Source organism: Phodopus roborovskii, unplaced genomic scaffold, assembly GCF_943737965.1.
Source record: "Phodopus roborovskii unplaced genomic scaffold, PHOROB, whole genome shotgun sequence".
NCBI classification, from domain to species: Eukaryota; Metazoa; Chordata; class Mammalia; order Rodentia; family Cricetidae; genus Phodopus; species Phodopus roborovskii.
This window is the reverse complement of record NW_026126625.1, coordinates 7,229,428-7,255,685: the sequence shown is the minus strand read 5'-3', so window position 1 is coordinate 7,255,685 and position 26,258 is coordinate 7,229,428. Positions and strand designations below refer to the sequence as shown.

Here is a 26,258-nt window from a genome sequence, read left to right as displayed (position 1 = left end):
TCATCTTACGTAGTTTGTGAGGGCTGAGGATTGAGACAAGCTCTTCTGGGTGACTCTAGTTCAGGGTCATGCTCCCCAATGCACCTTTCTGCAACAGGGTATAAACTCCCTCTGCTTGCTAGCCAGCCTTGGGTCACCTGTGTCTCCATGCGTTTTTCTCGATTGTTGTGCAATTGTAAGTCACCTCCAGCAGGAACAACTGGGTGAATTTTGTTTGCCATGATGTGGGCTGTGACCATAACTTCTACGATGAGATCTGAACCCATAGCCTTCTTGAGAACTGATATTCATCTCTTCTGTGTCCTAGGATCCAGAATATTCACTGACTATCTGAGAAGGATTGTTCTGTATCAATGGAGGAGGAAGCAGGGGAGGAGCTGGGGCTGGGTAGGTCAACAGCCCCTAAGGACTTCCACTTTTATCATATGGACCTGTATGACTCTGAAGACAGGCTGCAGCTCTTCCCAAGAGAAAGCAGCAGAATCAGGAGAGAAGTAATCCAGGCTGAGACGACCAATGAGCCGAGAGGGGCAGGGGACAGTAAGAATCTTCAGAAGGAAGTGGACGAGCTTGTCCATTTATACGGACTTGAAGATGACCGTGAGTTAGGGAATGAGTTTGTTGATGAACACAGACTGGGAACTCTGGGGTATCCTTCTTATGGAATGAGGAGGAGAGACCCAGTCAGAGAGCAGAGAGGCTGGGAGATTAGCAGTGAGGTGGGTGAGGCCGAGGACCTGGGCTACGGAGGGCAAGGCTTTCCTGGCCAGGGCCAAGACCTTCGGGAAGCCTACAGGTACACACATGGCCGTGCCAGTGAGGAGTATGAGTGCTATGTCATCCCAGAGGAGGAGGATGAAGAAGAGCCTGCTGACGTCTTCTGTGTCACTTGCAAAACTCCAGTAAGAACTGCTGAGAAAGATTTTGAAATACACAAGGAACATGAAGTAACACCACTCAACAAAGCACTGGAAAGTGCCAAGGTAACAGGTCTTCTTCCATTGTTGTCTGGAGCGTGTATGTATGTCTCAGGGAAGTGGGCAGGGAATACATCCTAAATGCCTCTACACTGGTTCTCCTTGTAGAGGACTTGGGTTCGATTCCCAGGACCCAATGGTAGTTCACTAGCATCTATAGTAGGCACAGGGAATCTGATGCCCTCTTCTGTATGGTATACATGCAGGCAAACACACATACATATATTTTTTTAATTTAAAGTTAGAACAAATATAGCATTAATGCTTTGTTTGTTCTGTTCCACAGGATGAAGTCCACAAAAACATGTGCAAATTGGAACAGCAGATCATTGAGATGGAAAATTTCGCTAGCCACCTGGAGGAAGTGTTCATTACAGTGGAGGTAAGAACATGTTTGGTGATTTCATCACACATGTAACTTCCATCCATGACTACACCAAGCAAATGGTCCTAGGTAGCTACAGAAGCTCTTTCTTTTCTTTTTCTTTCTTCTTTTTGTTTTGTTTTTTGAGACAGAGTTCCTCTGTGTTGCGGCTCCGGCTGTCCTGGACTCGCTCTGTAGACCAGGCTGCCCTCAAACTCATAAAGATCTGCCTGCCTCTCTGCCTCCTGAGTGCTGGGATTAAAGGCATGCCCCTAGGAAGCTATTTTTTCAGAATGTAAGATGTCACCTGCCCCTCCCTTCAGCTTTCCATGGACCTTCCACCAACCCTGGGCAGCCACAGAGATGATGGTCACTTGTCTGCATCCCCTACCACACCCACTGTGTCCTCTAGGTGGGAGAGGCCGGTGTGTGTACCTGCAGGCCTATCACTCAGGATGTTTCAAAGCAAGTATGTTATACATGTTAATGGCATGGATAAATAAAGCAGAAATTTTCCAATTAAAGCGCCAATTGCATAGGGTTTAGTTTTTTTTTTAAATTCCAACAATGATGACTCTATGGTAACACCATCCAGATGGTGAAGTGAACAGTTTTCTTCTGTCCTTGAAGCTGGTGTGGGGTAGGGAACATATGTGTGTGTTCGTGTGTACCTGTGTGTACGAGTGTACATACACATATATGCTCACACATGTGAGAGTCAGAGGTCAAGTTTGGGTGTCTTCCTCAGCCACTCTGTACCTTATTTTTTGAGACTGGGTCTATCACTGAAATTAGAGCTCTCTAATTTGGGTTGCCTGGTTGGCCAGCTAGACCTGGAGATCCCCCGGTATGGGTCACCTCAGTGATGGGATTACATAGGATCACTACTGCACCTAGCTTTTTATACAGACACTGGAGATCCAAATCCAGACCTTCATGCTTGCATAGCAAGCACTTTGCCTACTGAGCCACTTCCCTTAGCCCCTGTCCTTGGTGGGCCTTTTGTTTGGTTGGTTGTGTTTAGGTGGAAGCCCTACCTGCCTCTGTATCTCTATACAAAAGAATATTTGGTAACCGTTTCAAACCCCGCCTCAGGGTGCCAAGGGCAGGCCCTCCCTGGAGTCACCTCAGTCCAGACTCCACCCCTAAAAAGCCCACCATTGTTGGTTCCACCCCACGAGGACATTAAAAGCCCCCCCTCTGGATTCACCTTCTGGTTCCTGGTTTTCTCTTCCCCTGTGGCCACCCAAGAATGCTTTGCTCAGATTAAACCTGGATGTATTAATCCGGTCTGATTGGCTTATTGTAACAGAGGTAGAGGGTTTACAGAAACCTTTCCACTAACCAGGACTTTAAAACACAACAGGTTGGTTTTGGTTCTTTTCTTTCCTTTTCTTGCTCTTGGTCTCACCCTGAGATTTCCTTGGGTACTATCTGGTGTCCTGCTGTATAACCAGACACAGCAGGCTTCATGTTGTTGTTTTGCTGTCTGGTTTTCAATTTTAGGTTTTTAGGGTATTGCCATGCCATGTCACTGTATTAAATCAGGTGTGAACTGTCAAAGTTTCCTCACCTTAGAAAACATTTACTGTGCATATTCATTGTACATACTATGTTACATCAGGACATTTTCATACATCTATTTCATGTGTGTTGAGTGTATTCCCCCAACTCCACTCCCCTCTTTTATCTTTCCTGTTCCTCTCCCCTTCATATTCTCTGCTCCCTAGAAACTTTAATGGCATATGCACATACAGGATTTTATGAATCTATATAAAATTTAGGAACCACAAATGACAGAGAATGTATATTCATCTTCTGAGGCTAGTTTAATTCACTTAATTGAATTATTTCCACTAGCATTAATTTTCCTGCAAACAATTACGCTGTGTGTATGTGCATGTTCTTTACCTATCCCTTTATTGATGGACACCTAGTTTAGTTCCACAACTTAGCTTTTCTGAGTAGCCTCAATAAGCATAGATGTGCGAGTGTCTGTGGCAGGCTGACCTGGACCAAAGTAATTTTAAAAAGGGAGAAGAGGAGGAAGCTGGAGTGAGAAAGGTGCCATGCGACAGAGTTCAAGTGGAGGGGTTTTTACTAGGGGAAAGGGATCATAAAAAGAGAAGAGGGAGGGGGAGACGGGCCTCTGAAGAGAGCAGCGAGAGAGAGAGTAAAGAGAGGCAGAGAGTGAGAAAGACAGACAGAGAGAGGGAGAAAGAGGTGGATGGCAGATGGGCAGGGCCCTTTTAAAAGGGAACACAGTGAATAAATAGGCACAGGTGGTGCTCTTAGTGCTTCAGCTGTCAGAATCCCAAGGACAGGCCAGTGCTGTGCCTGAATACCAACAAGATGTATTTTCAGTTTTTGAGGCACCTCCATACTGATTTCCATGGTGTCTGAATAGTGTACCTCACCAACACTGGTGTATATGGATTCCCTTTTGTTCACACACTCACTGGCATTTATTTGTCAAACAGGTTTCAGTAGCAAGAAAATTTTACTCGAAGCAAAATGATAGAACAGATTAGAAATACACTGTTAAGACTGACAACAGGACTGGGCATGGTGGTGACACCTTTGAGCCCATCACTTGGGAGGCAGGGGCAGGTGGACCTCTGAGTTTGAGGCCAGCCTGGTCTACATAGTGAGCTCCTGGACAGCCAGGGCTACACAGAGGAACCCTGTCTCAAAACAAACAAACAAGCAAAACGTTGACAACAGGACACATGAGTGAGAGTACTCATGCATGCTGATTATTGTTAGAGGACTTTGATTATAGTAGGCAATTTCCTATTTTGACTGACAGGCTTAGATCACATGAACCCTTCTTCATTGCCCATATCACTTCCCATGATGTATCTGATTTCAATCACAATGCATGGCCAATTATGCATAAGTATAAGATGGTAAATACAATGTTCTCTCTTCTCTCTGGAAGTTCACGTTGTGGGCACAGTTTGACTTAATATGCTTGCACCCAGCCTAGGCCAGATCAGCACATTGCCCATCGCCCTGGATTGTGTTCCAGAGTGTGTTTGAAATGGAAATGGGTGTTACCAAGAGAAGAATAACTATTTTCATTGCTTAAAGTATGTATACATGCAGCTCTATGCAAGTAGGGGTCCTAAATTGCTGGCAGGTTGCTAGGTGCATTGTTCAGAGTCTAGGAGTGTGAAGAGCCCAAGACAAGTGGAGTCCAGGGTTGCTAAGCTATTCCCTATATCTGCATCACCTCAAAAGGAACTTCCCATCCTTTAATGCTGGTTCTCTTCCTGCCTGACATGGGAAGAATGTAGGTTCTTCATCCATGCTCCAAGATTACTGAACTGGAAGCTGTTCTTGGCTGCCCATTGGTCATACTGTCCCCTAGAGCTCCACAGAGCAAGAGCAAATCCTCTGCCCTGACCAGCTTTAGTTAAACACTGCAAGACACTCATCCTTCACCCTCAGCCTTAAAGGGGGAGAGAGAGCTGTCCCACTATTCCTGTGGATGGAGTGGGAAGGATGGAAGCCTTTCTACTTTCAAACACGAGGTGGTAGGAGGAGGGATAAGAGTGAGACAGCCAGAGCTAACTCATTATGCTTGGACTGGAGAGATGGCTCAGAGGTTAAGAACACTGCTGCTCTTCTAGAGGACCTAGGTTTGATTCCCAGGTGGCTCACAATGGCCTGTAATTTTAATTCTGGGCATCCAATTCTCTCTTCTGGCCTCTGTGGGCACTATATGCATGTGATGCACAGACATGGTCAGGCAAAACACCAACCTTTTCTCTTTTAAGTTCCTTATGCTCTATTCTGTCATCCTGCCATCTGTCATACTCTCAGATCCAAGTATCTCCATTCCCAGTGAGGATACTGGGGACCTCCTGTTACCTTCACTGGAGACTCATCTGTCGCTTTACCCTCTCACCATTCTGAGTGATTTTCATGCACACAGTAGGCAGCCGACCCCCAGAAGCCTCTTCTTTGAAAATGTCCTTGTCATTGGATGAAGGTGGCAACAGTCAGAAACTACCGAGCTCTCGTGAGCCTTCCAGTGTGAGAAATGAACACCAGAAATCATCTCTACTCAGCATTCTCCAGACTCAGTGCTCCCAGTTTTAAATACTATAGGTATCAGCCAGCTGTGGTGGTGCATGCCTGTGATCCCAGCACTTGGAAAGCTAAGGCAAAGGGATTGCTGTGAATTCCAGGCCAACCTGGCCTATATAATGGGTGCCAAGCCATATAGGGCCACCTAATAAGATGCTATGATAAATCAATAAACACATAAATACTACACATGCCATATTCAATGTGTAAATATTCTTCTTCCTGCATTCCCTCATTCATTAGGCAGTGCCATTTGACACAACCTTTCCTTCTCTGCTTTCGTATCTCTCCTCACTGGCATGAATCAAGTTGATACACTGCTGGTGTTTATACAATCCATGTATCAGTTAGGGAAGACAGATATCATAAGATGTGAGAGCCCAGGAGGGAATAGAAGGTGGACATCTCTCAGGGCAAACATTTCTGCCTTGAAGTCAAAGCTTCCAGCAGCAAGCTGATTAACCATTGATGAGCTCCTAGGCTGGTTGCTATGGTAATAGGAGGTAGCTGAAACAGGGAGAGGATTGCAACATGCTGCCAAGAACCATAGCAGCACTTTCTGGTGAGAGTGCTCAGGGCTGGGCACCACACACCCAGGGCCAGGAAGCACACATCTCAGTTGGTGAAGTTTGAGGACCCAAGTTTGACCCCAAAAACCCACACAGAAAATGTGGTTGTGGGGACATATGCGTGTAATCCCAGTGCTGGGAGGCAGAGAGAAGAGACTCTCTGGAGCTCACTGGTCAGCCAGGCTTACCTAATTGGCACACTCTGCCAGTGAGAGACTGTGACGACACCTGAGGTTGTCTGGCTTCCACACATACAAGTATGTATGCACATCCACATGTTCATATGCATTAATTAAGTTAACTAATTAAAGATCATTCCTGGGGATGTAAGGACTCTCTGTTTTCACTCCTGCAGCATCCTGCTAAGAGACGGGATCAAGTGAAGCGATGAAAACAGCTCAGGGTAGACAGAGTTCCATGACCCCAGTGACTCTAGCCAACACATCACATGCACTAAAATAATGGTTGAGGTCACCTGTCTTGCAGGAGAATTTTGGAAGACAAGAACAAAACTTTGAGTCACATTACAATGAGATCTTGGAAACCCTCGCTCAAAAGTACGAAGAAAAAATTCAAGCCCTAGGAGAGAAAAAGAAGGAGAAGCTGGAATCTTTATATGAACAACTGGTCACCTGTGGAGAAAACCTTGATGCCTGTAGAGAGCTGATGGAAACCATAGAGGAGATGTGTCATGAAGAGAAGGTTGAGTTCTTAAAGGTCTGTGACGAAACAGAGGAAAGGAACAAAACCATGAGATGAAATCCCAGGTTCAGCCTAGAGTAGGCTAGTCTACCCTCTGTCTTCCCAGAGATCTCAATTAACTGTGATGGTCAACGTCTATCTGATGTTCATGGTGGGAGGCTGCCTCTCCACATCACTTCATTAGTGGCCAAGCGGGCAGGGACACCTGGCCCTTTCTTTCCACCACTCCTCAGGTAACTCTAAGCTTTGTTCCTCTGTCTCTTTATCATTGACCCTCTTAGATCATGGAGGTGAGCAAAGACAGTGTCCTGAGAGTTTCTTGGCTGCCCCTGATAGCTTCTCTTGGATCTCTGGGAGAAAATTGGTCTGGGTTAATACGGCACCTTAAATTGCCCTGTGCCAAGGTGGCAGTCGTAAATCTTGCTTTGTAACTTCATGCATATGCCAAAAGTATCCATCCTTAATTATGTTCAAATCACATTAAATCTGGCCCACATCCCACATAGCAGAGTTACAGGAATTTCAGCCTCCTTTAGAGAACTTGCAAGGCCCCATGAGACTAAGGTACAGGTGTGGGTTCACAAAGAGGTCCTCAGATCTTCGCAGATGCTGAGTACGATCCCCTCATTGTCCAAGCTCGTAGCTACTCCTCAAAGCCCAAATTATACGTCCTTCTCATCTTGATCACGGATAAAGGTGGGGAACAACCTGGTGAGTGCTTCAAGAGGAACCAATGCTCAGCTTCTTGGTCCCACGGTGCCACTGTAGCTCAAATACAGAATGTAGAAAACAACACATTACTTATGATGGTGAAAATCTGTACACAGCCAGTGTCCTAAACAGAGGAGCCAGTGAGTAAACAATGGTGTTTCTAGGAATGATCCCTTGCAGTCTTTGTAGTCAGTGGTCTGAAGGACCCTGTGTGACCCGGAAGGTGTAGGAGTGTAGAAGGAAAGACACAAACATGGTGGTGGTTTGTTAGGGTAATTCCCTTTTCGTAATTTCCAACTTCAAAAAAAATTACATTTTATATTGTTAGGAAAAGTTATTTACTAATTTGGTTTAATATTTTCCCTTCCTTTTCAGGATGCAGTGGCTATGACTGACAGGTAATAGTTTTGTCCTGACCTAGTGTCTTTGTCCATTCCTTTCACTTCTAGACTGGGTTCTGCTGGGGTACCTGCTTCCCTACTCAGCTCCAGTGGCTCTATACATACAGTAATACTGGCTTCGCATGGTGGTGTGGGGTCAGTGGGGCCTCTTTGGGGTTGAATCTTAGAATTTTGGGGCTGGAAGGGAAAATGTGGTGAGGCCCATCCAGCAAGCCAGTGCCCAGGTTCCCTCACACCTTGTTCCACTGGGAGAAACTGAGGACTGGTACATGTCCCAAGCCCTCCTCAGCCCTTGGTCATATAATGGCAGAAGGCATGCAAACTTTAAAGTCAGAAACAGTGCAGTGTAGACCCATCTCCACAGTGACCTTGGACAGATCCAAGTCCAATGCCCCACCTTCCCTACTTACAAACAGCGGTGGCTCTGGGATGACTTAGTAAGACGATGTCTGTAGAGCAATATGGGAACTTAATGTAAAGGCCTAAGTACGTATGTTTTGGAAAAAATGGACCTGGATTTCAAATTCCACCTTTGTCACTTAGAAGCTTCATGATAGGCAGGGAGCAGATGCAAGACCATTTAGAGCCTCTGGACCATGTGAGGTGTGAGTCTCCAGAGCAGAAACCCAAAGTCCATGTGGGGATGTGGGGTGATGAGGGAGTGGAGAAAATGTGGGTCTGCACCCTGCTGATGGACAGACTTCCACTCATTCTTAGGCCCAGCCCTTCCTCTTTCCCCTGGGAGGGATTAGACCAATGTTTCTCAATCAGTGGATCAAAACCCCTTTGGCAGGGGGAGGAAGGTGGGTGGTTGGGGATGGTCAAACAACCCTTTCGCAGGAGTCACCTGAGACTATGGAAAACATGATTCATAGCAATAGCACAAATAGAGTTGTGAAGTAGCAACAAAAGTAATGTTATGGTTGGGGTCACCACAACATGAGGAACTGTATTAAAGGGTCTCAGCATTAGGAAGGTGGAGAACCACTGGCTGAGACATTGTTGGATGGTTTGGATAGGAAGTGTTCCCTGACAGACTCATGAGTTGATGGCTTGGTTCTCAAAGCAACTGTTTTCAGAAGTGGGGTTCTGGGTGATTGAATCAGCAGAGCCAGATCTCCTGAATGAGGATCTTTAGATGGGCTCCTAATTCTATGGTACCATGGGGAGGTGATGGAGATGAGAAGCTGGGGCCTCGCTGGAGGAGGTGGATCACTAGAGGGTTGAAGATATGTCTTGTCCCTGGCTCTTTCTTCTAGACTCTCTCTGCTTCCTGCCTAAGATGAGCAGTTTTCCTCCATTTTGCCCCCTCCCCCATGTTTCCACCTAAGAGCTGAGCTAGATGACCATGAACCTAAAACATGGGCCCATCATCACATCAGATATCAGAATCAAGAAGCCCGAGAAGAAATGCAAGTTTGTCAAACAGGCCCTCTATTTCCTCTTAGTGACACAGCACTATAAATGTACCCTAAGAAGAAAGCCCCTCCATCTTTGTGTGAATTTGTGTTGTTCTTTTAAAACATGTGTGAGTGTTTTGCCTGCATGAATGTCTGTGGACCATGTGTGTAGCTAGTGTCCATAGGGGCCAAAAGAGAATGTCACATATCCTGGAACTGGGGTTTCAGAGGGTTGTGAGCGGCTATTTGGGTGCTGGAAATTGAACCTAGGTCCTCTGGAAGAGCAGCCAGTGCTCTCAACTGATGATGCAACTCCCCAGCCCCTGGCTGTGTCTTTTTATATCTATAGACTGGGGAAATTTCTGAAAACCAAGACAGACGTGGAGCTCTCTGCACAGCCTGAGTTTGAAGACCAGACCTTGGATTTCTCTGACGTGGAGCAGCTGATGGATTCTATCAACACCGTTCCAGGTGTGGATCTGGCTTATGCATCTCCACAGGAGCTTGATTTCAGAGAGAGACAGAGACACAGAGACAGATAGAGAGATAGAGACAGAGAGAGAACAAACCTTTCACAGAAAGATAAGCATGATTTGCCTTCCGTGAGGTGCCTGAAGAAGTCAAACTCACAGAATCAGCAAACAGGACTGGGGATGGGAGAGATGGGAACTGCCGGATGGGTAGAAGGACTTATTTTTGCAAGGTAAGATTTAGAGATATGCTCAGCACATGGAACTAACAGTATGGTATCTGTCACTTCCACTTATGGTAAGACAATAGATCTGATGCTAAGGGGTCTTAACAAGCATTATCTCTTTCTCCTCTCTCTCTGTGTGGTGTGGTGTATGTGTGTGTATTGTATTTGGATGTGTGGTCTGTGTAGTATGTATGGTGTGGTGTGTGTGTATGTATGTATGTATGCATGTATGTGGTGTGTGTGTGTGGTGTGTGTGTGTGGTGTGTGTGTTTGTATGTGTGAGTTATGTGTGGTGTATGTGTAGTTTATGGTGTGTGTGTGTGTGTGTGTGTGTGTGTGTTATGTGTGGTGGGTGGGTGTTATGTGTGTGGTGTGTATGTCTGTGTAGTATGTGTGTGCATGTAGTGTGTTGTGTGTGTGTTATGTGTGTGGTGTGTATGTGTGTGTAGTATGTGTGTGCATGTAGTGTTGTGTGTGTGGTGTGTTGTGTGTGTGTTGTGGGTGGGGTGCACATTCACATGCATTCATGTGCATATGGAGACCAGAGACTGACGTCAAGCATCTTCCTCTACTGCTCTACACTTTGGCTTTTGAAACAGGGTGTCTCCTTGAACTTAGAGCTCCCAGGTTGTCTAGGCTGTTTGGCCAGTATGCTGCAGGATGTATACCTCAAGATGTACAGAATTGTGCATTTACGTGGTCATTGGGGCTCTAAGCTCAGGTCCTCGGGCTTATTTGGCAAGCACTTTCATGACTGAGCCACCTCCCCAGTTCAGGACTTTTTTTCCCCTTCCAAGGCTCAGCTTTATTCCACTGAGTAAACATACCACAATGTCTTTCTCCAGTAAACTGCTGATGGACACTAGATTGGTCTTTTAATTGGCCACTGTGAATAAGGCACCATGAAATGAGTGTAAAATGTCTAGGACCTGATTTCACTTCTTTTGGATCTATGCCTAAAAGTAGGATTGCTGATCCATTTGACAGTTCTCTTCTCCCCCACCCCATGTGCAGTGCTGGGGATTGAACCCACGCCTCATGGGCGCTACACAAGCTTTCTGAATGTGGCTGTTCGAGCATGAGTGAGGGGGTAGCTCATTATGTTTTGGGGGCTTTCTTAGCTGTTTTTAGTTTTGTTGAGGCAGCTGTAGAACTCACAGTGTAGCCCAGGCTCACCTCACCCTTGTGAGCCTCAGCCTACCAGGTGCTGGGATTACAGGCATGCTCCACCACACATGGCCCTCTTTTTCCTCATGATTACTGATGTTGAGCACTTGCTCATACTCTTGGTGGCAATTTGTAGGGCTCCTTTAGACAAACATCTGTTTGAGCCCTTTGTTCACTTTTAAATGATGTTTTTTAGAGATTGTCTGTTTTGTTTGCCATTGAGTTTTGGAGATTCTTCACTGTTTTGAATATCAGTTGTAAATATCTTTTTTGTCTGTCTTCCATGGGCACCAGGTCTGCACATGGTGCACAGACATGCACACAAAATCATACAATAAAATAAAAAGTGTCTACCCCACCCCACACCTGCACATACAGCTCCTCAGTCTCAATGTTGTTTTCTCTCTCTTGGTTTTTCAGCTCCCTCTGCTCCAGTGATAAACCCACAGGCCCCCAACTCGGCCACAGGGTCCTCCGTCCGTGTGTGCTGGAGCTTATACTCTGATGACACTGTGGAGAGCTACCAGCTGTCCTACAGGCCAGTGCGGGACAGCTCACCTGGCAAGGACCAAGCAGGTAAGGTACAGAGCCGGAAAGAGCTGATGCTGGCCGGAATGCTTCAGGGTATGACCCTTGCTCTGGGCAGCTCTAGGTCTATCTTCACCCCCAGGGAAATGGCTTGTGTGGTACTAGGACTGGGGCTACCCTTCCACGATCCACCAGCCCTTCTCCTGTGAGCAGTGTATTTGTAGTAGCTATTGGCTAGTTACTTTTCTTGTTGCTGTTAATGAGACCGTTGGTCACATTGTGTCCACAGTCAAGAGAGAGAGACAGAGGAATGCTGGTGTTGTATTCACTTTCTCCTTTATATTCAGTCTGGGTCCTCTGCCCACAGAATGGTGGCACCCACATTAAAGGTGGGTCATCCCTCCCCAGCTAAACATCAAGGACACGTTTCCTCCCATGAGGGCACAGTTTCTGAAGTTTTCACCACTTCCTGGGGTACTGGGCTTGGGACAGCCTTCAACACATAGCTGTTGGGGTCATTTCTTTAAATCATAACAAGAAGGGGAGATCAGACTACAGAAAAATTACTCCTCCCACGCCCCACAGACCTGAAGTAATAAGGATCTGGTCCTGCTGGTAGGTCTGTCCAGTGTGAGTCGGGTCAGAGTGAGATTGACAGGCTCAGAGAGAAACAAGCTGTCTTTGGGCCACAGGAAGTATGGCAGACCCAGGATGAGAACCAGGTCTGCCGGCTCCCTGCCCAGAGCACTGCACACTCTTCCAGGCTACACAGGCAGAGGTCTGAGTTAAGGGAGGTGAGGACAGCATTTCTGCCCAGAGCCAGAAAGGAGATTTTTAAAAAATATTTTTTGGGGGGCTGGAGAGATGGCTCAGCAGTTAAGAGCACCAACTGCTTTTCCAGAGGATCCAGGTTCAATTCCCAGCACCCACATCAGGCAGCTCACAACTATACCAGGTGTTACAGGGCATCCGACACCCTCATACAGACACACGCAGGCAAAACACCAATGTACGTAAAAAAAAGAAAAGAAAAGAAAAGAAATAAAAATATACTTTTTATTATTTGAAAGTTGCATACATTTATACATTTATAAAATGAATATTGGTCACACCTGTCCACCACTACCCCACCGCAGCTCCTCCTAGTGCTCCCACCCACCCCCCCATCTCTCTCCCAACATCATGTCCTCTTTTATTTTTGGTTTTTGTTACTAATAACCCCAAAGCCAATTAGTGCTGTCCACATAGCCATCCACTGGAGCATGAGCAACCTACCAGAGGCCACATCCGCAAAGATGCCATAGGTCTCCTGGGCCCTCCCCCACCCAAGTGCGAAGCTTGGCTGGCTTGATATGAGGGTAACCACAGCTGCTGTCCGGTGATGTTCAAAGCAGCAACATCATGTCTAGAAGTCATCATTTCACAACTCTCCTCCCCATGTGCCCCAGTAATTCTTTCTGAGCCCTCTTCTTTGAGCCTTAGATGCTGGGACATTGATAAAGACCCCACCTCCACCCACAGCTAACCACTCAGAGTCATTTACAGTTGGCATTTCCACCCTTTAGGAGTCTCTGCATTAATCACTAACCAAGGAAGTGGGTAGGGGGAAGGGGGAAGGGGGAAGGGGGAGGGGTTCTCCCCTCCGCGTAGGTAGTGAACTCTCCAGAGGGGTGTCCTTATATGTAGCAAAACATTCCCAGCAGTAAGGGTGGTAAGCCCCTCACTGTGTCCCAAGCCTTCCCTTGTGTCCTGCTTGTCACTGACCGCTAAGCTATCATCAAAGTAAGCCCCACTTTAAAGTCTGGTTGGAAGCCAGAGCCTCAGCACAGGCCGAAGGGCATGCCTGCAGGGGAGGGAGGATCTGCAGCCTGGATTTTTACAATGAGACACAATAAAGCCATATGGCTTTTTAAGGTTTGAATTCTGACTTTTTTCTTTTTCTTCCAGAGTTTAGCATGACGGTCAAAGAAACATATTGCTCAGTGACAAATCTTGAGCCAAATACCCAGTATGAGTTTTGGGTGATAGCTCAGAACAGGACTGGTCCCAGCCCCTCCAGTGAGCACGCAGTATACATGACAGGTACTGAGCTGTTCATTTTCATAATGCATCACAGGAGTTGCATGTTCCTAGATGTGACTGCGTTTCCATTTAATTTAATAGGATAGAGCTGTGTGGGGGATTTTTTTAATTTTCTTTTTTCTGTGCTTCATTTAATGCATTAGATCTACATGCCTGGTGTTGTAGGGATTTTTTTTTTTTTTTTTTCACGGTTGGCCTGCTACCCACAGTTACACTGACATTTGGACTTCTATTAAGTTGCTTTCTACTGCAATACTGAAACACCATATCACAGGCAACTTAAAGAAGAAAGGGTTTATTTGTGGTTATAGGAAGGGTTTATTTGTTCCAGAGGGATAAGAGTCACAGCACAACTTTAATCCCAGCACTTGGGAAGCAGAGGCAGGTGGCTCTCTGTGAATTCAAGGCTAGCCTGGTCTACGGAGAGAGTTCCAGGACAGGCTCCAAAACTACAGAGAAACGCTGCCTTGAAAAAACACACAAACAAACAAAACAAAAAAGTCACAGCAGAGACATGGCAGCAGGTACACGGAGCAGGGAACCGAGAGCTCAGATCTTGAGCTGCAAGTGCTACCAGAGATGGTGTGCGTCTTTCCATCCTCAAATCCCACCTACACTGACAGGGTTCCTCCAACAAGGCTACACCTCCTAAAACTCTCCAAACAGGGTTACCAGTTGGGGACCAAACATTCAAGTGCCCTGGACTATGTGAGACATTTTGAAGGGACCAGGCCCTCACCCAGCCCCCTGCTTTAGCAGCCATGACAGGCTGCAGAAAAGACCTAGCTCAGTTTCTGGCCTTCTGACTTTGCAGGAGCTGCCCTAGGTCAGATAATCTCCACGTGGCAAGGAACCGACGGGAAGTTAGCTGGCTGGACTCTGGATGTGCTTTACAGCTCTCAAGTGGCATAAAAGTGACGTGCAGAGCATAGCAACCGCCCTGGGAGGGCCCATAGGCCATAGCAACTGTCCTGGGAGGACCCATAGGCCATAGCAACCACCCTGGGAGGGCCTGTAGGCCATAGCAACCAGTTGACCAACACAGGACAACAATGTTTTACTCAAACCGCCACAGGTGTAGTGACAGCCTGAAAGGGTTTCCAGGTGCTTGTGTTGCTGTGGTGTTTGTCCACGGCTTTAAACAAAATGGCCGGGACTGAGCCTAATGGTTGCTCCTGTCTTTCTCCTGCGCGTAGCCCCCTCTCCCCCCACTATAAAAAGTGAGGCGATCAGAAGCTGTGAGGAGGCTGCACTCATTTGCTGGGAATCTGGGAACCTGAATCCTGTGGACTCCTACACAGTGGAGCTGATCCAGGCAGAAACACTGGAAGCGTCGGGGGTGACTGAGTGAGTCTGGAGGGCCTTTGATGGTTTCTATGAATATGCAGTGTGTGGCCCAGGTCAGATTTTGTGACGCTTAGCAATCTTAATTAGGATACTTAAGGTTCCTAAGAAGTAGCTAAAATGCTGTTGGTCATGAATGATGAATACAACTGAGTCAGCTTTTTGTTTTAATCCAATTAAGGCCTGAGAGGATAATTTTTCTTTTCAAGACAGGGTTTTTCTGCATAGCCTTGATTGTCCTAGAATTCACTTTGTAAACCAGGCTGGCCTTGAACTCAAAGAGATCTCCTACCTCTTCCTCCCAAGTTCTGGAATGAAGGTGAGCCACCCCTGCCTGCTCCAGGAGGGCAGGGTAATTAAGGGCACAGTGGCTGAAAGTGTTGCTGTGCAGTGTGAGTATCTGAGTTAGGATCCCCAGCACCCATGGAAAAAGCTGGGTGTGGCTGTTCACCTGTAACCCCAGGAGGACCACTGGGGCTTACTAGCTGCTAGCCTAGCTCCAGGATCAATGAGCGAGACCCTGTCTCAAAGGAATAAAACAGAAAGTAACTGAACACTCGATGTCCTCCTCTACCCCATGTGTGTACACAGAGCACATACACCTACACACACCTATGCGTGCACACACTGCACACATACAAACACACAGAGTTTAACTAAGATTTATCTTTAGGTCAACCACAGTGGCATATACCTATGAACTAAGAACTTGTAAACTAAGACAGAAGCATTGCCAAGGGATGGCCTGGGTCACAGAGTGAGACCTAGTCTCAAGAAACAACAACAAAAACCACTGGGTAGTTGTGGCACGCCTTCAAACCCAGCACTGGGGAGCCAGAGGCAGGCGAATCTTGGAGTTCTAGGCCAAACTAGTCTACAGAGTGAGTTCCAGGAAAAACCCTATGTCAAAAAAACAAACCAAACAAACAAAATCCCTCCCCCAAACAAAAACAATCTAGGCATGGTATTACACATCTATAATTCTAGCACTTAGAAGAACGTGGAGGCAGGAGGATCAGGAGTTTAAGACCATTCTTGTCTATATAGCAAATTCAAGCACAGCATGGATTGGAGATATATATATATATATATATATATATATATATATATATATCTCATAACGTACTGAGGGTCTCATGGCACCAGAGCCCTATGGAGCTCATAGTCCAGGGAGGAAAATAAGTACGAGCAAACTAATAAACTACATGTAAAATGCACAGTTCAGAGAAAGAGATACAGTGGGGAGAACAATGGGGGGGCAGGGCCTATTCTTCTGATAGATGTTTAAACTGAGTCCAGGATGGGAGGACTGAGCCTGAGAAGAGCAAGAGTGAACCAGATGTTTTTGGGAGAGCAGAAGGGCTTGGTGGGCATGACCCTGGGGATGGAGTGGGCTGGATACACTGCAGGGCCTGGGGCTAATGTGACTGAAATTAGGGTACAAGAATAACAAAAGAGACTCAATGTACAGTGTACAAAGGATACAGAAGGCTGTCTGGAGAGTGAGAGGCCTTCCCAAGTCCATGAGGGTAGGACATGGTGGCCACCAGGGTCTACAGGTCCCAAGAGTCTATGGCAAGGTACCACAGAGGAAGTGTGGCTGCTTCTGGCTTGTAGCCAGGCTGTTCTAATGCCTCTCTTCCCACACAGACGTCTTATAGCCAGGCCATTCTAAAGCATACAGATCAAGGAATCATCCAGCTAGACAGCCCAGCCACTGTCATGGAGTCCAGGGGAGCTCTGAGTGGAATGCAGGGGTGCACGGAGCTGCATCAGGAGAATGGAGAAGGCCTTTGAGGCCAGATGTTAGGGAGGCAAATTCTTTTATTATTACTATTTATTTATTAATTCATTTTATATCCCAACCTCAGCCTCCCTTCCCTTCTCATCTCCCACTTTCTCCCCCCTCCTCCCCTCCATTCCCCCATCTACCCTCCCTCTGCGATCACTCAGAAAGGGAGGTAATTCTAATGCTGGTCTTGTGTGGGAGTCTATGTAAGGAAGTGTGTACTTACTGTGGACTATGGATAGGGCAGAGTGCAGGATGTTCTTCCCCCAGGGCCCTTCCATAAAGAACTGCATAAACTATCATGAGCAAACACACTTGAAAGCAAGGTATGAAGCATGCCCATTATATCTCTGTGGGAATGGCAAAGGCCTGTGAGGAATAGTCTTGGCTCTTTTCACTTGGCCAAAGATGATAAGAAAATATCAGGTGTATTCCCTGCTGTGCTTGTATTCACTTAAGCTAACTGTAAACATCACCTCATGGTTTGCTTGCTTTAATAATAAAATGGCAAGTGCTTTGTTTGCACTACTCTAGAGCTCAGAGGTTTGGTTTGGAGTCCCATGGCTACCCTACACAGCTCTTTGGCATTTTCCTTCCATCTGTGGAGACATAGTGTCTCCGGCCAGGGCTGGTTGACAGCCATGGAACATAACATGTATCGTATTTATCTGTTCTTGCCAGGATCTATGTGCCTACAGGCACCCCAAAGCCGGCCTTTTTTTTTTTCTACTTCTAAAGATCAGGAGTCAGGGGAGGGGGCCAGTGGTAATAATTATCATCACCTGGGATCTTGGACCATTCTATAATGATGGAGTCCTCAGATCCTCAGCGGGCAGGACAGTAGCTTCAGTGAAAGCTTCAGTGATCTGAGGTGGAGCTCAGCCTCCCAGGACAAACTGAATCACATGTCCCATCACTGAAGGGAAGGTTATAGCTTCCTTCTCCATCCCACATCCCATACCAACAACCCTTCCCTCTCCAGCTCCTGCTTTACTTTCTCCCTGCCACAGGACCTTTGTGCATGTGTCTTCTATCTGCCCCTCTTTTGCCCCTTTTAGCCACTCTTCAGAACTCAGCTCGAAAGTCACCATCACCTTTCCACACTGTAGCACACCATAGGCTTCTCATGAATACCATGGTGGTCTCCTGAGAAGTGCCTCTCTTCCCACACAGACTGCAGGCTCCCCAGGAATTGTGTTCAGTTTCCCCCCCAGGACATACATTGCACCTGGCTTTGTTAATATCTACTAAACACACAAGTAGGAATGCCCCTCTGACCCAGAGCTGCAGCCTCCAACATGACATCCTGTCCTTGGCTGGGTAAGGTGTCCTATCAGTACGGGCACCATCCTGAAGAGTTCTCTTGCCCATTGAACTGAAATGAGCTTGACAGTCACAGAAATCCAGATGGCACTATTATAAATCTGTATTCCCGCACAGTCCAACTGAAAAGAATTGGACTGTCCTCTGTGGCCGCTGTTTTTAACAGGGTTGTTTGTTCATAGACATACACAGACAGGAAGCCTTCTATGGGTCTAGGACTGTTCTATAGTTAGTGTACTCAGTCCTGTCCTCAGAAGGTCATGGCCCTAACAGCCACAGGCAGACATGGTACATACGCCACAAGGCTCCAGTAGACACTTTGAGCACAGTGCTAGGTGCTTGGGAAACCTGGCTGAAGAACTTGGAAGGGAGACAGCCAGACACAGACTAGCAAGCAAGTTGTGGGCTGCTCTGGGAGCTGACACTCTGGCTGTGCTGCTATGGGTCAGCACAACGGGTGCTTGGGCTCATGCTGACAGTCTGCTCTGCTTCTGTGCACAGGTCTGTTGTAGGCATCCCAACCTGTGAGTCCCTGATACAGCTGCAGCCTGGACACAGCTACACCATCTACGTCCGAGCCCTCAATGTCGGGGGCACCAGTGCCAGGAGTGAGCCTGCGACGGTGCACACCACAGGTCTGTGCCCAGCCACACACTCTTGGGACAGAAAATTAGCCAGTGTTGCAGACTCAGTACTAAGAGTGCACCAGAAAAACCTAACTAAGGCATTGAAGGGGCTTCTGGATCATCAAAGCCTTTGTTCTCTTTTTATAGATGAAGGCCCAAGCCCCAGAGAACTTGGGTTGGCTGAGAAAGTGCTAGAACTCAAGACTTTTCTTCATGCCCCAGAGGCTGACCCACTGGATCTGGTGGCCCATATACTTATCTCACTGTGTTTTTTTTTTGGTTTTGTGTTTTGAGATAGGGTCTCACTCCGTAGCCCAGGCTGGTCTGTAATGCAATATATTGCCAAGCCAACCTGGAACTCAAGGTGATCCTCCTGCCTCAGCCTCCCCGGGACTGGGCATTACAGGTGTGAGCCATTACACCTGGTTTGGAAAAGGGTTTTTTAAATGACATTCTCAAGAACTTCAAGTAGCCATGGCTACCTCCCTGCTCCTACTGTCAGACCAAGCACCTCCCCAGTTAGAAGCCACCTGAGTCTCCACTATTCAGCCTCCTCCTGCCTACATGCTCTGTCTGACCACACCAGGTGCTGACATCCCTTCTCATCTGCCTTCATGTCAGAGAAGTGGCATATCCCATGTCCAAGTCCTGAGCGAGCAGAGACCTTATTAGAAATATCCACACACCCATCACCCCCTCCTGTCAGTGCTACAGTTCTGCAACCTGAGCTTAGCTGAGGCCTCTGGAAGCCACACAGATTAATCCAGTTCAAGCCAGCTGAGCTGGTGGCCTTCAGGTGAAGTAACAGAGAGCCTAGCCAGTGTTTGGGAACAAATTCCCCTTGACTAGGAGCTTTCACTGAAACACACTGTACCTCTTTGTCCCCATTTGCATTGGCAGGAGAGGTCTGTGAGTAACCCACATTCCTATTCCTGCCACATAGATGGGAAAACCAAGTTGGGCGTTTTGAAATAACAGATACTTGCTCTAAACAAACAATGACACAGAGGGCAAAGGCACAGCCAGCTTTAGTTTCTTTTTTAAACAGCAAACAAGAGGCTGAGGCAGGAGGATTGCTACAAGTTCAAAGCCAGTTTGTGTGACAGAATGGTTTCAGATGAGCCCGGGCTGCAATATGAGACCCTGTCTTTCAAAATAACAAAAAAAAAAAAAAAAAAAAAAAAAAAAACAAATTCACTCAACTTCATTTTCTTTGGCAAGGTTAGAAATTCTTACTCAGTTACAAACAGTCTGCAAATTTAAAACCTGTTCTCTGGAATCAGAGAGGCAAGAAGTTCAACCTGAGCTCTATCATTTGCCAGCCTATTTATTTCTTAACCACCTGTGCCTCAGTTTCCTTATCTACAAAATGAAGACAGTAACACCTGTGTCTAGGTATAGCCTTGAGGACTAAGGGAGACAAGATGTGCAAGCTGCATGGCACTGGGTGTCCAAGTCCTGCCCTACAGTGGCCATCCCTCCGCATAGGTGTTCATGACTGCCAGGGGCAGGCTTCTGTGCACGCCGCTGGACCCTGTTCTTGGGTACCACCAGCCACCAGGCCATGCTGGGAAAATCCTGCAATGACTGGTTGGGGCTTCTAGATGTTTCCTCCCTCCACAGGAAGCTACTTCCAACTGAACAGGGACAGCTGCCATCCCTGGCTGACCATTTCTGAAGATGGGTTTACAGTGGTTCGAAGTGAGAAGAAAACTTTCAGAAGGGAGCTGCCACCCACCAAGGCCCAGTTTAACAGGTATCTGACTGGACCCCGGATGGAGCATTAAAATGGGAGCTTTGTAATGCCACTGTTAGAGGAAGTTGAAAGAGGAAGACTAAAAATGCAGCTGTTGGGGAGGGACCCAGGAAAGGGAAACACTGGTGGCCTCTGCAGAGGGAGGTCCCGGGCTGTGGAGACTATGGCATATGGCCATGATATCAGGTCACATGAAACAGGGACAAAAACCAGGCTCTGAACACTTCCCCTGTTGAAGTGTTCTCAACTTCAGTGGTTCTCAACCTGTGGGTCTCGAACTCCTTGGGGGCTGGTTGAATGACCTTTCCACAGGGGCCACCTAAGACCATCCTGAATTTCATATATTTACATTGATTCATAACAGCAGCAAAAATTGCAGTGATGAAGTACAAGGAAGTAATTTTAAGGTTGGGGTTGGCAGCGTTAGAAAGGTTGAGAACACTGTCTCAGGTCTTGTCTTCACAGTCCTGGCAGAAGTTCACTTGGCAAAGTAATGTGTGCACTGCAGATCTGGAGAGAACAGACTGCAGCACAGTGAACTCTTCTGTAGCTTCTTAATGAGGTTAATGAATATTTATAAGGCAACATCAGGTGACCCTTTCCCTTCCAAATCCAGGTGGACCAGATCTCTCTTTTAAGAGTATTTCTTCCAAGCCTCTAGAAAAGCCAAGAGGAGTCAAAACCACAATACAAGTGACACATGATGTCAGTTTTTCTAAGGGTGCAGCCTCTTCCTGAGTGCATGTGTGGCAGTTGGGGAGGCATCCTGGGCAGTTTCTGGTATAACTGCAACTCCTCTCACCTCTGTTTATTTGTCCCATCGCCCTCACACTGGGGTGCTTTAGATCACTGGTGGAGTGGGCCAGTCCTAAAGTGGGTGCAGAAAACTCTTTGTACTTATACAAGACCTGAGGGTAGACGCTACCGGAGGGCTGTCTGTCCGTCCAGTTTGCTGTTCCTTCTAGAGCTCCACACATTATGTTGATCTATTTACCTCTACCGTCTTCTCCAAGGATATATAAAAGGTTTACAATAGGGGCTATTACATAATAGGGAGAAAAAATAAATAAAAGCAACAAAAAAAAGGGAGCAGATTAACTCCCAATGCTGAAATCAATATCCTGGCTTTAAACAGTAGTACAAACTGCCCCTCTGCTTCCAGGTGGTCAAAAGTGAGCGCTTGGAGGCCCTGCTGGGGAAGACAGGGCTCTCCCATTGTCAGCAGCAGCTGGAGACACAGCTCCTGGCTGCCAGCTTTACCAGTCCAAGCAGAAGCGCAGATCAGATGATCTCGGGATGAGGCAGTATTAAATAAAGCTGGAGTTCACTAAGAGAAGCCTTTCAAGTAGAGCAAGCATGGGTGGAGAGGCAGGCAGGGAAAGTTTAAGAAAGCAACCATTGTCCGTACTCAGGGAGGTGCAGGTGCTCTCAACTGAGTCTTGCTTAAGTGGGTTTTCAATTTATTTTATTTTGAGAAAGGATCTCTGGTGGATGTGGACTACCCCGGATGTCTCAGCTTCATGTCCCTGCTTCCCAAGCACTGGGATACAGTTGTATGCCACTGTACCTGACGCTGGAAAAGGCTTTTTTGACCATCCCTCTTTGCAGCTTCTGCTTAGGTGGTTCAGAAGTTCATCTTGAGATATGAGTTTAAGAGCCATTATCTTGGCTCTTTAGGGGTCCAGTTGAGTTAGTGAGCCCCATTTTAGTCTCCCAATTCCAGTGTATCTATTGCCCTATGAATGGATGTGTTGTGTGCAAGGGTAGAGAGGAAGGTACTTACTATCTGTGCCCTCTGCTAGGACTCAAACAGGTATGGGTCTGCCATGCCCATGACAGATGAGGCAGAGGCACTCAAGACATTACTGGAGCCTATCCTATGTGCTTTTCATGACTGTCACTATGACCAAAAGCTGCTCGTAGAAGACTTATTTTGTCTTACATCAACCTCAGGTGTTCTTGGGAGCCATCCATCTTGTCTTTGAGACATGGTCTCTTACTGGGCTGGGGCTCAGCTAGTAAGCTAGAAAAGCTGGTCAGTGACCCCATGAATCTGCCACATCAACATACCACATCAGCTGTGTGTGTGTGTGTTTCTAAGAACAGGTTTCTCTGTGTATCCCTGGATGCTGTGTGTGTGTGTGTGTGTGTGTGTGTGTGTGTGTGTGTGTGTGTGTGTGTGTTTCTAAAAACTGGGTTTCTCTGTGTAGCCCTGGCTGACCTGACACTTGCTTTGTAGACCGGGTTGGCCTCGAACTTAAGAGATCTACCTGCTCTGCCTCCCAAGTGCTGGGATTAAAGGCATGCACCGCCACTGCCCAGCCTTTTATATATTTTTAAATTGTATTATTTTATATATACAAGTGTTTGCCTGCATGCATGTCTGTGCATGCATCTTTGGTACACACAGAGTCCAAAACAGGGTGTCAGATCCTGGAACTAGAGTCACAGACTTCTGAGCTGCCATGGGGGTGCTGGGAAACACAGTGATTAAGTACTAACACTGAGCCCAGGTCCTTCAGATGGATTGAAATGGGGATTCTGGCAGGTGAGAAGGGTGGGAACATGATGGCTTCCATTTGAGTCACTGAATTTGCCACAGGTAGAGATGTGGGCTGCTTTCCCAAAGCTTTGCTGGGGCAATCAGACAGGGGCTTAAAGAGTGGAAGAAAATGTTTGATGCCAGTTGAACAAATCTTCCCAGCTGGAGGCTACACAAGGTTTGGCTAGCACATGAGACAGATACTTTGGAGATTCTGATGTGACCTTCCTTTGCTGAGTATTTTGGACACTAAAATGTCCCTCTGAGTTGTCCACGACAATTCCCAGCAGAAAGCTTTGATGATTGGTGAGAAATATGCTAGTTTCTTTTGAGTCACTTTGAGTTTCCTATCATTCTCATTATTAGTGTGTGAGATGTGCATGTGTGAGTGCAGATATACAGATGCCATGGGGAGGGGGTGGAGGACAGCATTTCAGAGTTGACTCTCTCCTTCCACCTTTTGTGGGATCTGGGGGTGGAACTCAGGTTGCCAGGCATGCACAGCACACCTTTACACCTGCCCGACCTCTGGAGTCTTGTCACCCACAGCATAAAGGTCACCTGAGAGATCTGTTCTGTGGGTTTCAGTGTTAGCTTATCCAATCTTCAGCATTAGGTATATTTGTGGCACCCTAAAGGAAACATGTTCCCACCTTTTGATGGGACCCAGAGTCTTGTGCACGCTACACAAGCACTCTACCACCCAACCCCAGCCCATGCTTCTGCTTTCTAAAACCAGGTGTGTTGCTGTCATTGGAAATCTGATTCCAGTCCGAGGACGCCATTACTGGGAGGTGGAGGTGGATGAGCGTTTGGACTACACTATTGGTGTGGCCTGTGAAGATGTCCCTAAGCAGGAAGACCTGGGAGCAAACTGCTTGTCCTGGTGCATGAGACATACATTTACCTCCACAAGGTAAAAGCAGTCTACACACCCAGACAGGGGCTAAGAGCACAAGTAAGAGGTTTGTTACGTAATCAAGGCACACACTTTTGGCTTAGAAAAGTCCCAGGTATTCCAAGAGTTGTTGCCACTCACTTCTGAAAGAGAAAGAACGGCTAAAGCTCATGCTGTGCTTTCCAGCTACCAACAGTGTCCTATACTCCCCCCATCCCTAGTGAGTCATGGTCTCACTCTGTAGCCCTGGCAAGCCTGAAACCCTATGTAGACCAAGCTGGACAATCTATCCAGTGTGAACAGTGCTTGGCTTCCAACTCGGGCAGTTGGTTCACGTGTACAGATTTTTGTTTTTGTTTTGATTTATGTACTTTTGTTTTTTTGTTTTGTTTTGTTTTTTTGAGACAAGGTTTCACTGTGTAACGGTCTTGGCTGTCCTGGAACTCACTTTGTAGACCAGGCTGGCCTTGAACTCACTGAGATCCGCCTGCCTCTGCCTCTCTAGTGCTGATTAAAGGGATTCAAGGCATGCACCACCACCACCCAGCCACATGTGCAATTCTTAAAACTGGTTGTGTTTTCATTTATGCTCAGCCCCCATATTCTAAGCTTATGGCTGCTGTGAGTCCAATTCCATTTTAAGTCAGTGTGGCTAAGAGTTCTTATGACCAAGGCTTCTGCAGCTGTGCTCTGCATGTGGATGAAGGGGAAAAAAATCCCGGAGTCCTGGCTAGTATACAAAATGTTTGGGCTTAAAGGCCATGGCAACCACCTTCCTTCACTTGAAAACTTGCAAAACAAAACACACACGTATGCCCCACAAGTCTCTATCATCTTTCTAAGCACCTCAGAGAAGATGCAGCCTCTGGCTGGGCGGTGGTTGTGCACGTCTTTATCCTAAGCCAGTGGTGCACAGAGAAACCCTGGCATGACCATTTATTAGAATGTTATTGGTCATGTTCAAGCATAAAGAGAATAGCAGCTTTCTTAAGAGAGATTTGGATTAGACTGGACTCTGCTAACCCTTGGAACCACTTTAGGGATGCAAGAATTGCTCTGCGGACACTTAATCTGAACTAATAATAAAGCTCAATGGCCTCTTTAGAAAGAACAAGGGTAAGAGTCAGATAGAGAAGATAAGGAAAGCATGGGAGTTGGTGCATAGGGGGCAGGGAGACAGGGTTAGGACAAGCCTTCCACTAGAGTTATAGTTCTGGTTCATGGTCTTGAGCCCACTTGTAGAGAGAAGGAAGGGGCTCATTTGCTGTTTGGTGAGTGAGAAGGTGAATGGAGATAGAGTTGATCTAGGGCGTCTGAAGCGGCATTCTGGACAACAGGGTTCTTCAGATGTCTGTCCTGTGGCTGGTTTTGATTCTGGTCACTTTCCAAAGCACACAGGATATATAACAAAAAGGGACAGGTAGTGCTCAGCACTCACCTGTGACAGCGAGGTGACTGCAATCCCTGCTCAGCTGTAAGTTTAAGAACTGGATTTCATACAGTCCTGGTCCAGTTTATAGAGGAAGCCTGTTTCTCATGAAGACAGACCCACAGGGCTCCCCATTTCAAATGTCTTTACTCCAAATGAGTCACACACTGGCTTCAAATGTTTTCTCTTGCTGTACCAGTCTGATGTAGTGGAAGTTCATAGTAGTTTGGAAATGGCATGCTCCTTGGTAGTCACTGACTACAAGAAAGGGACAAAGTCATAGGAGCGTAAATCAAGTCAGCATGAAATACTCTGCAAACAGCTCTCTGTAGTGACCAAAATTCTGCTATAACAACTTTGAATTTTCAGGCACCGGTATGAGTTTCTGCACAACAGGACAACTCCAGATATACGAATCACGGTTGCTCCAAAGAAGATTGGCATCCTGCTGGACTATGACAACTCCAAGCTGTCGTTTTTCAACGTGGACATTGCTCAGCACCTATACACATTCAGCTGTCAGCTCCACCAATTCGTGCATCCCTGTTTTTCTTTGGAAAAACCTGGATGCCTAAAGATCTGCAATGGCATTTCAATGCCAAAGCATGTCACTTCTTTTTAGGCTCTTCTGATGTTTGTCCTCTCCCTCAGCCACCCTCACCTCACTGGCTGAACTTGGTATTCAAGTTTCCTGCATCCAGCACAGGCTAAAGTTCACATTAGTGTCTGATGAATGGTGTACTGGGGCCATTTCACCTGATGTGGACTCATCCTGTGTGTTGTTCCCTGCATGCCAGGGGAGCCATTATCAGACCAGGCTGATGAGGGGCTAGACTCTGAACTCAGCGGGCTCTTGTG

At 46.8% G+C, this 26,258-nt stretch overlaps 1 protein-coding gene across 2 annotated transcripts; it reads left to right on the top strand.

Annotated features, from left to right (window-relative positions):
• The first annotated feature begins 311 nt into the window (after positions 1 to 311).
• Positions 312 to 26,064, top strand: Fsd2 (fibronectin type III and SPRY domain containing 2). 2 transcript variants are annotated; one of them, XM_051206638.1, is made up of 12 exons: positions 312 to 983; positions 1,264 to 1,359; positions 6,492 to 6,722; positions 7,794 to 7,816; positions 9,569 to 9,690; positions 11,504 to 11,659; positions 13,559 to 13,693; positions 14,890 to 15,040; positions 18,651 to 18,784; positions 20,399 to 20,531; positions 23,813 to 23,989; positions 25,770 to 26,064. In XM_051206638.1, exons 1-12 carry the CDS (start codon positions 354 to 356, stop codon positions 26,020 to 26,022), a joined length of 2,241 nt encoding a protein of 746 aa, XP_051062595.1. In that variant the 5' UTR covers positions 312 to 353; the 3' UTR covers positions 26,023 to 26,064. The 2 variants fall into 2 exon arrangements, with proteins under 2 accessions (XP_051062595.1, XP_051062596.1); XM_051206639.1 differs by lacking the exon at positions 13,559 to 13,693.
• The last annotated feature ends 194 nt before the right edge of the window (positions 26,065 to 26,258 follow it).

Excerpts from the sequence above, each read along its gene's own strand:
- Fsd2 (XM_051206638.1), top strand. The coding sequence starts at position 354 with ATGGAGGAGGAAGCAGGGGAGGAGCTGGGGCTGGGTAGGTCAACAGCC. Across the intron at positions 7,817-9,568 it reads GCAGTGGCTATGACTGACAG|ACTGGGGAAATTTCTGAAAA; the intron begins GTAATAGTTTTG and ends TTATATCTATAG. Across the intron at positions 9,691-11,503 it reads TTCTATCAACACCGTTCCAG|CTCCCTCTGCTCCAGTGATA; the intron begins GTGTGGATCTGG and ends TTGGTTTTTCAG.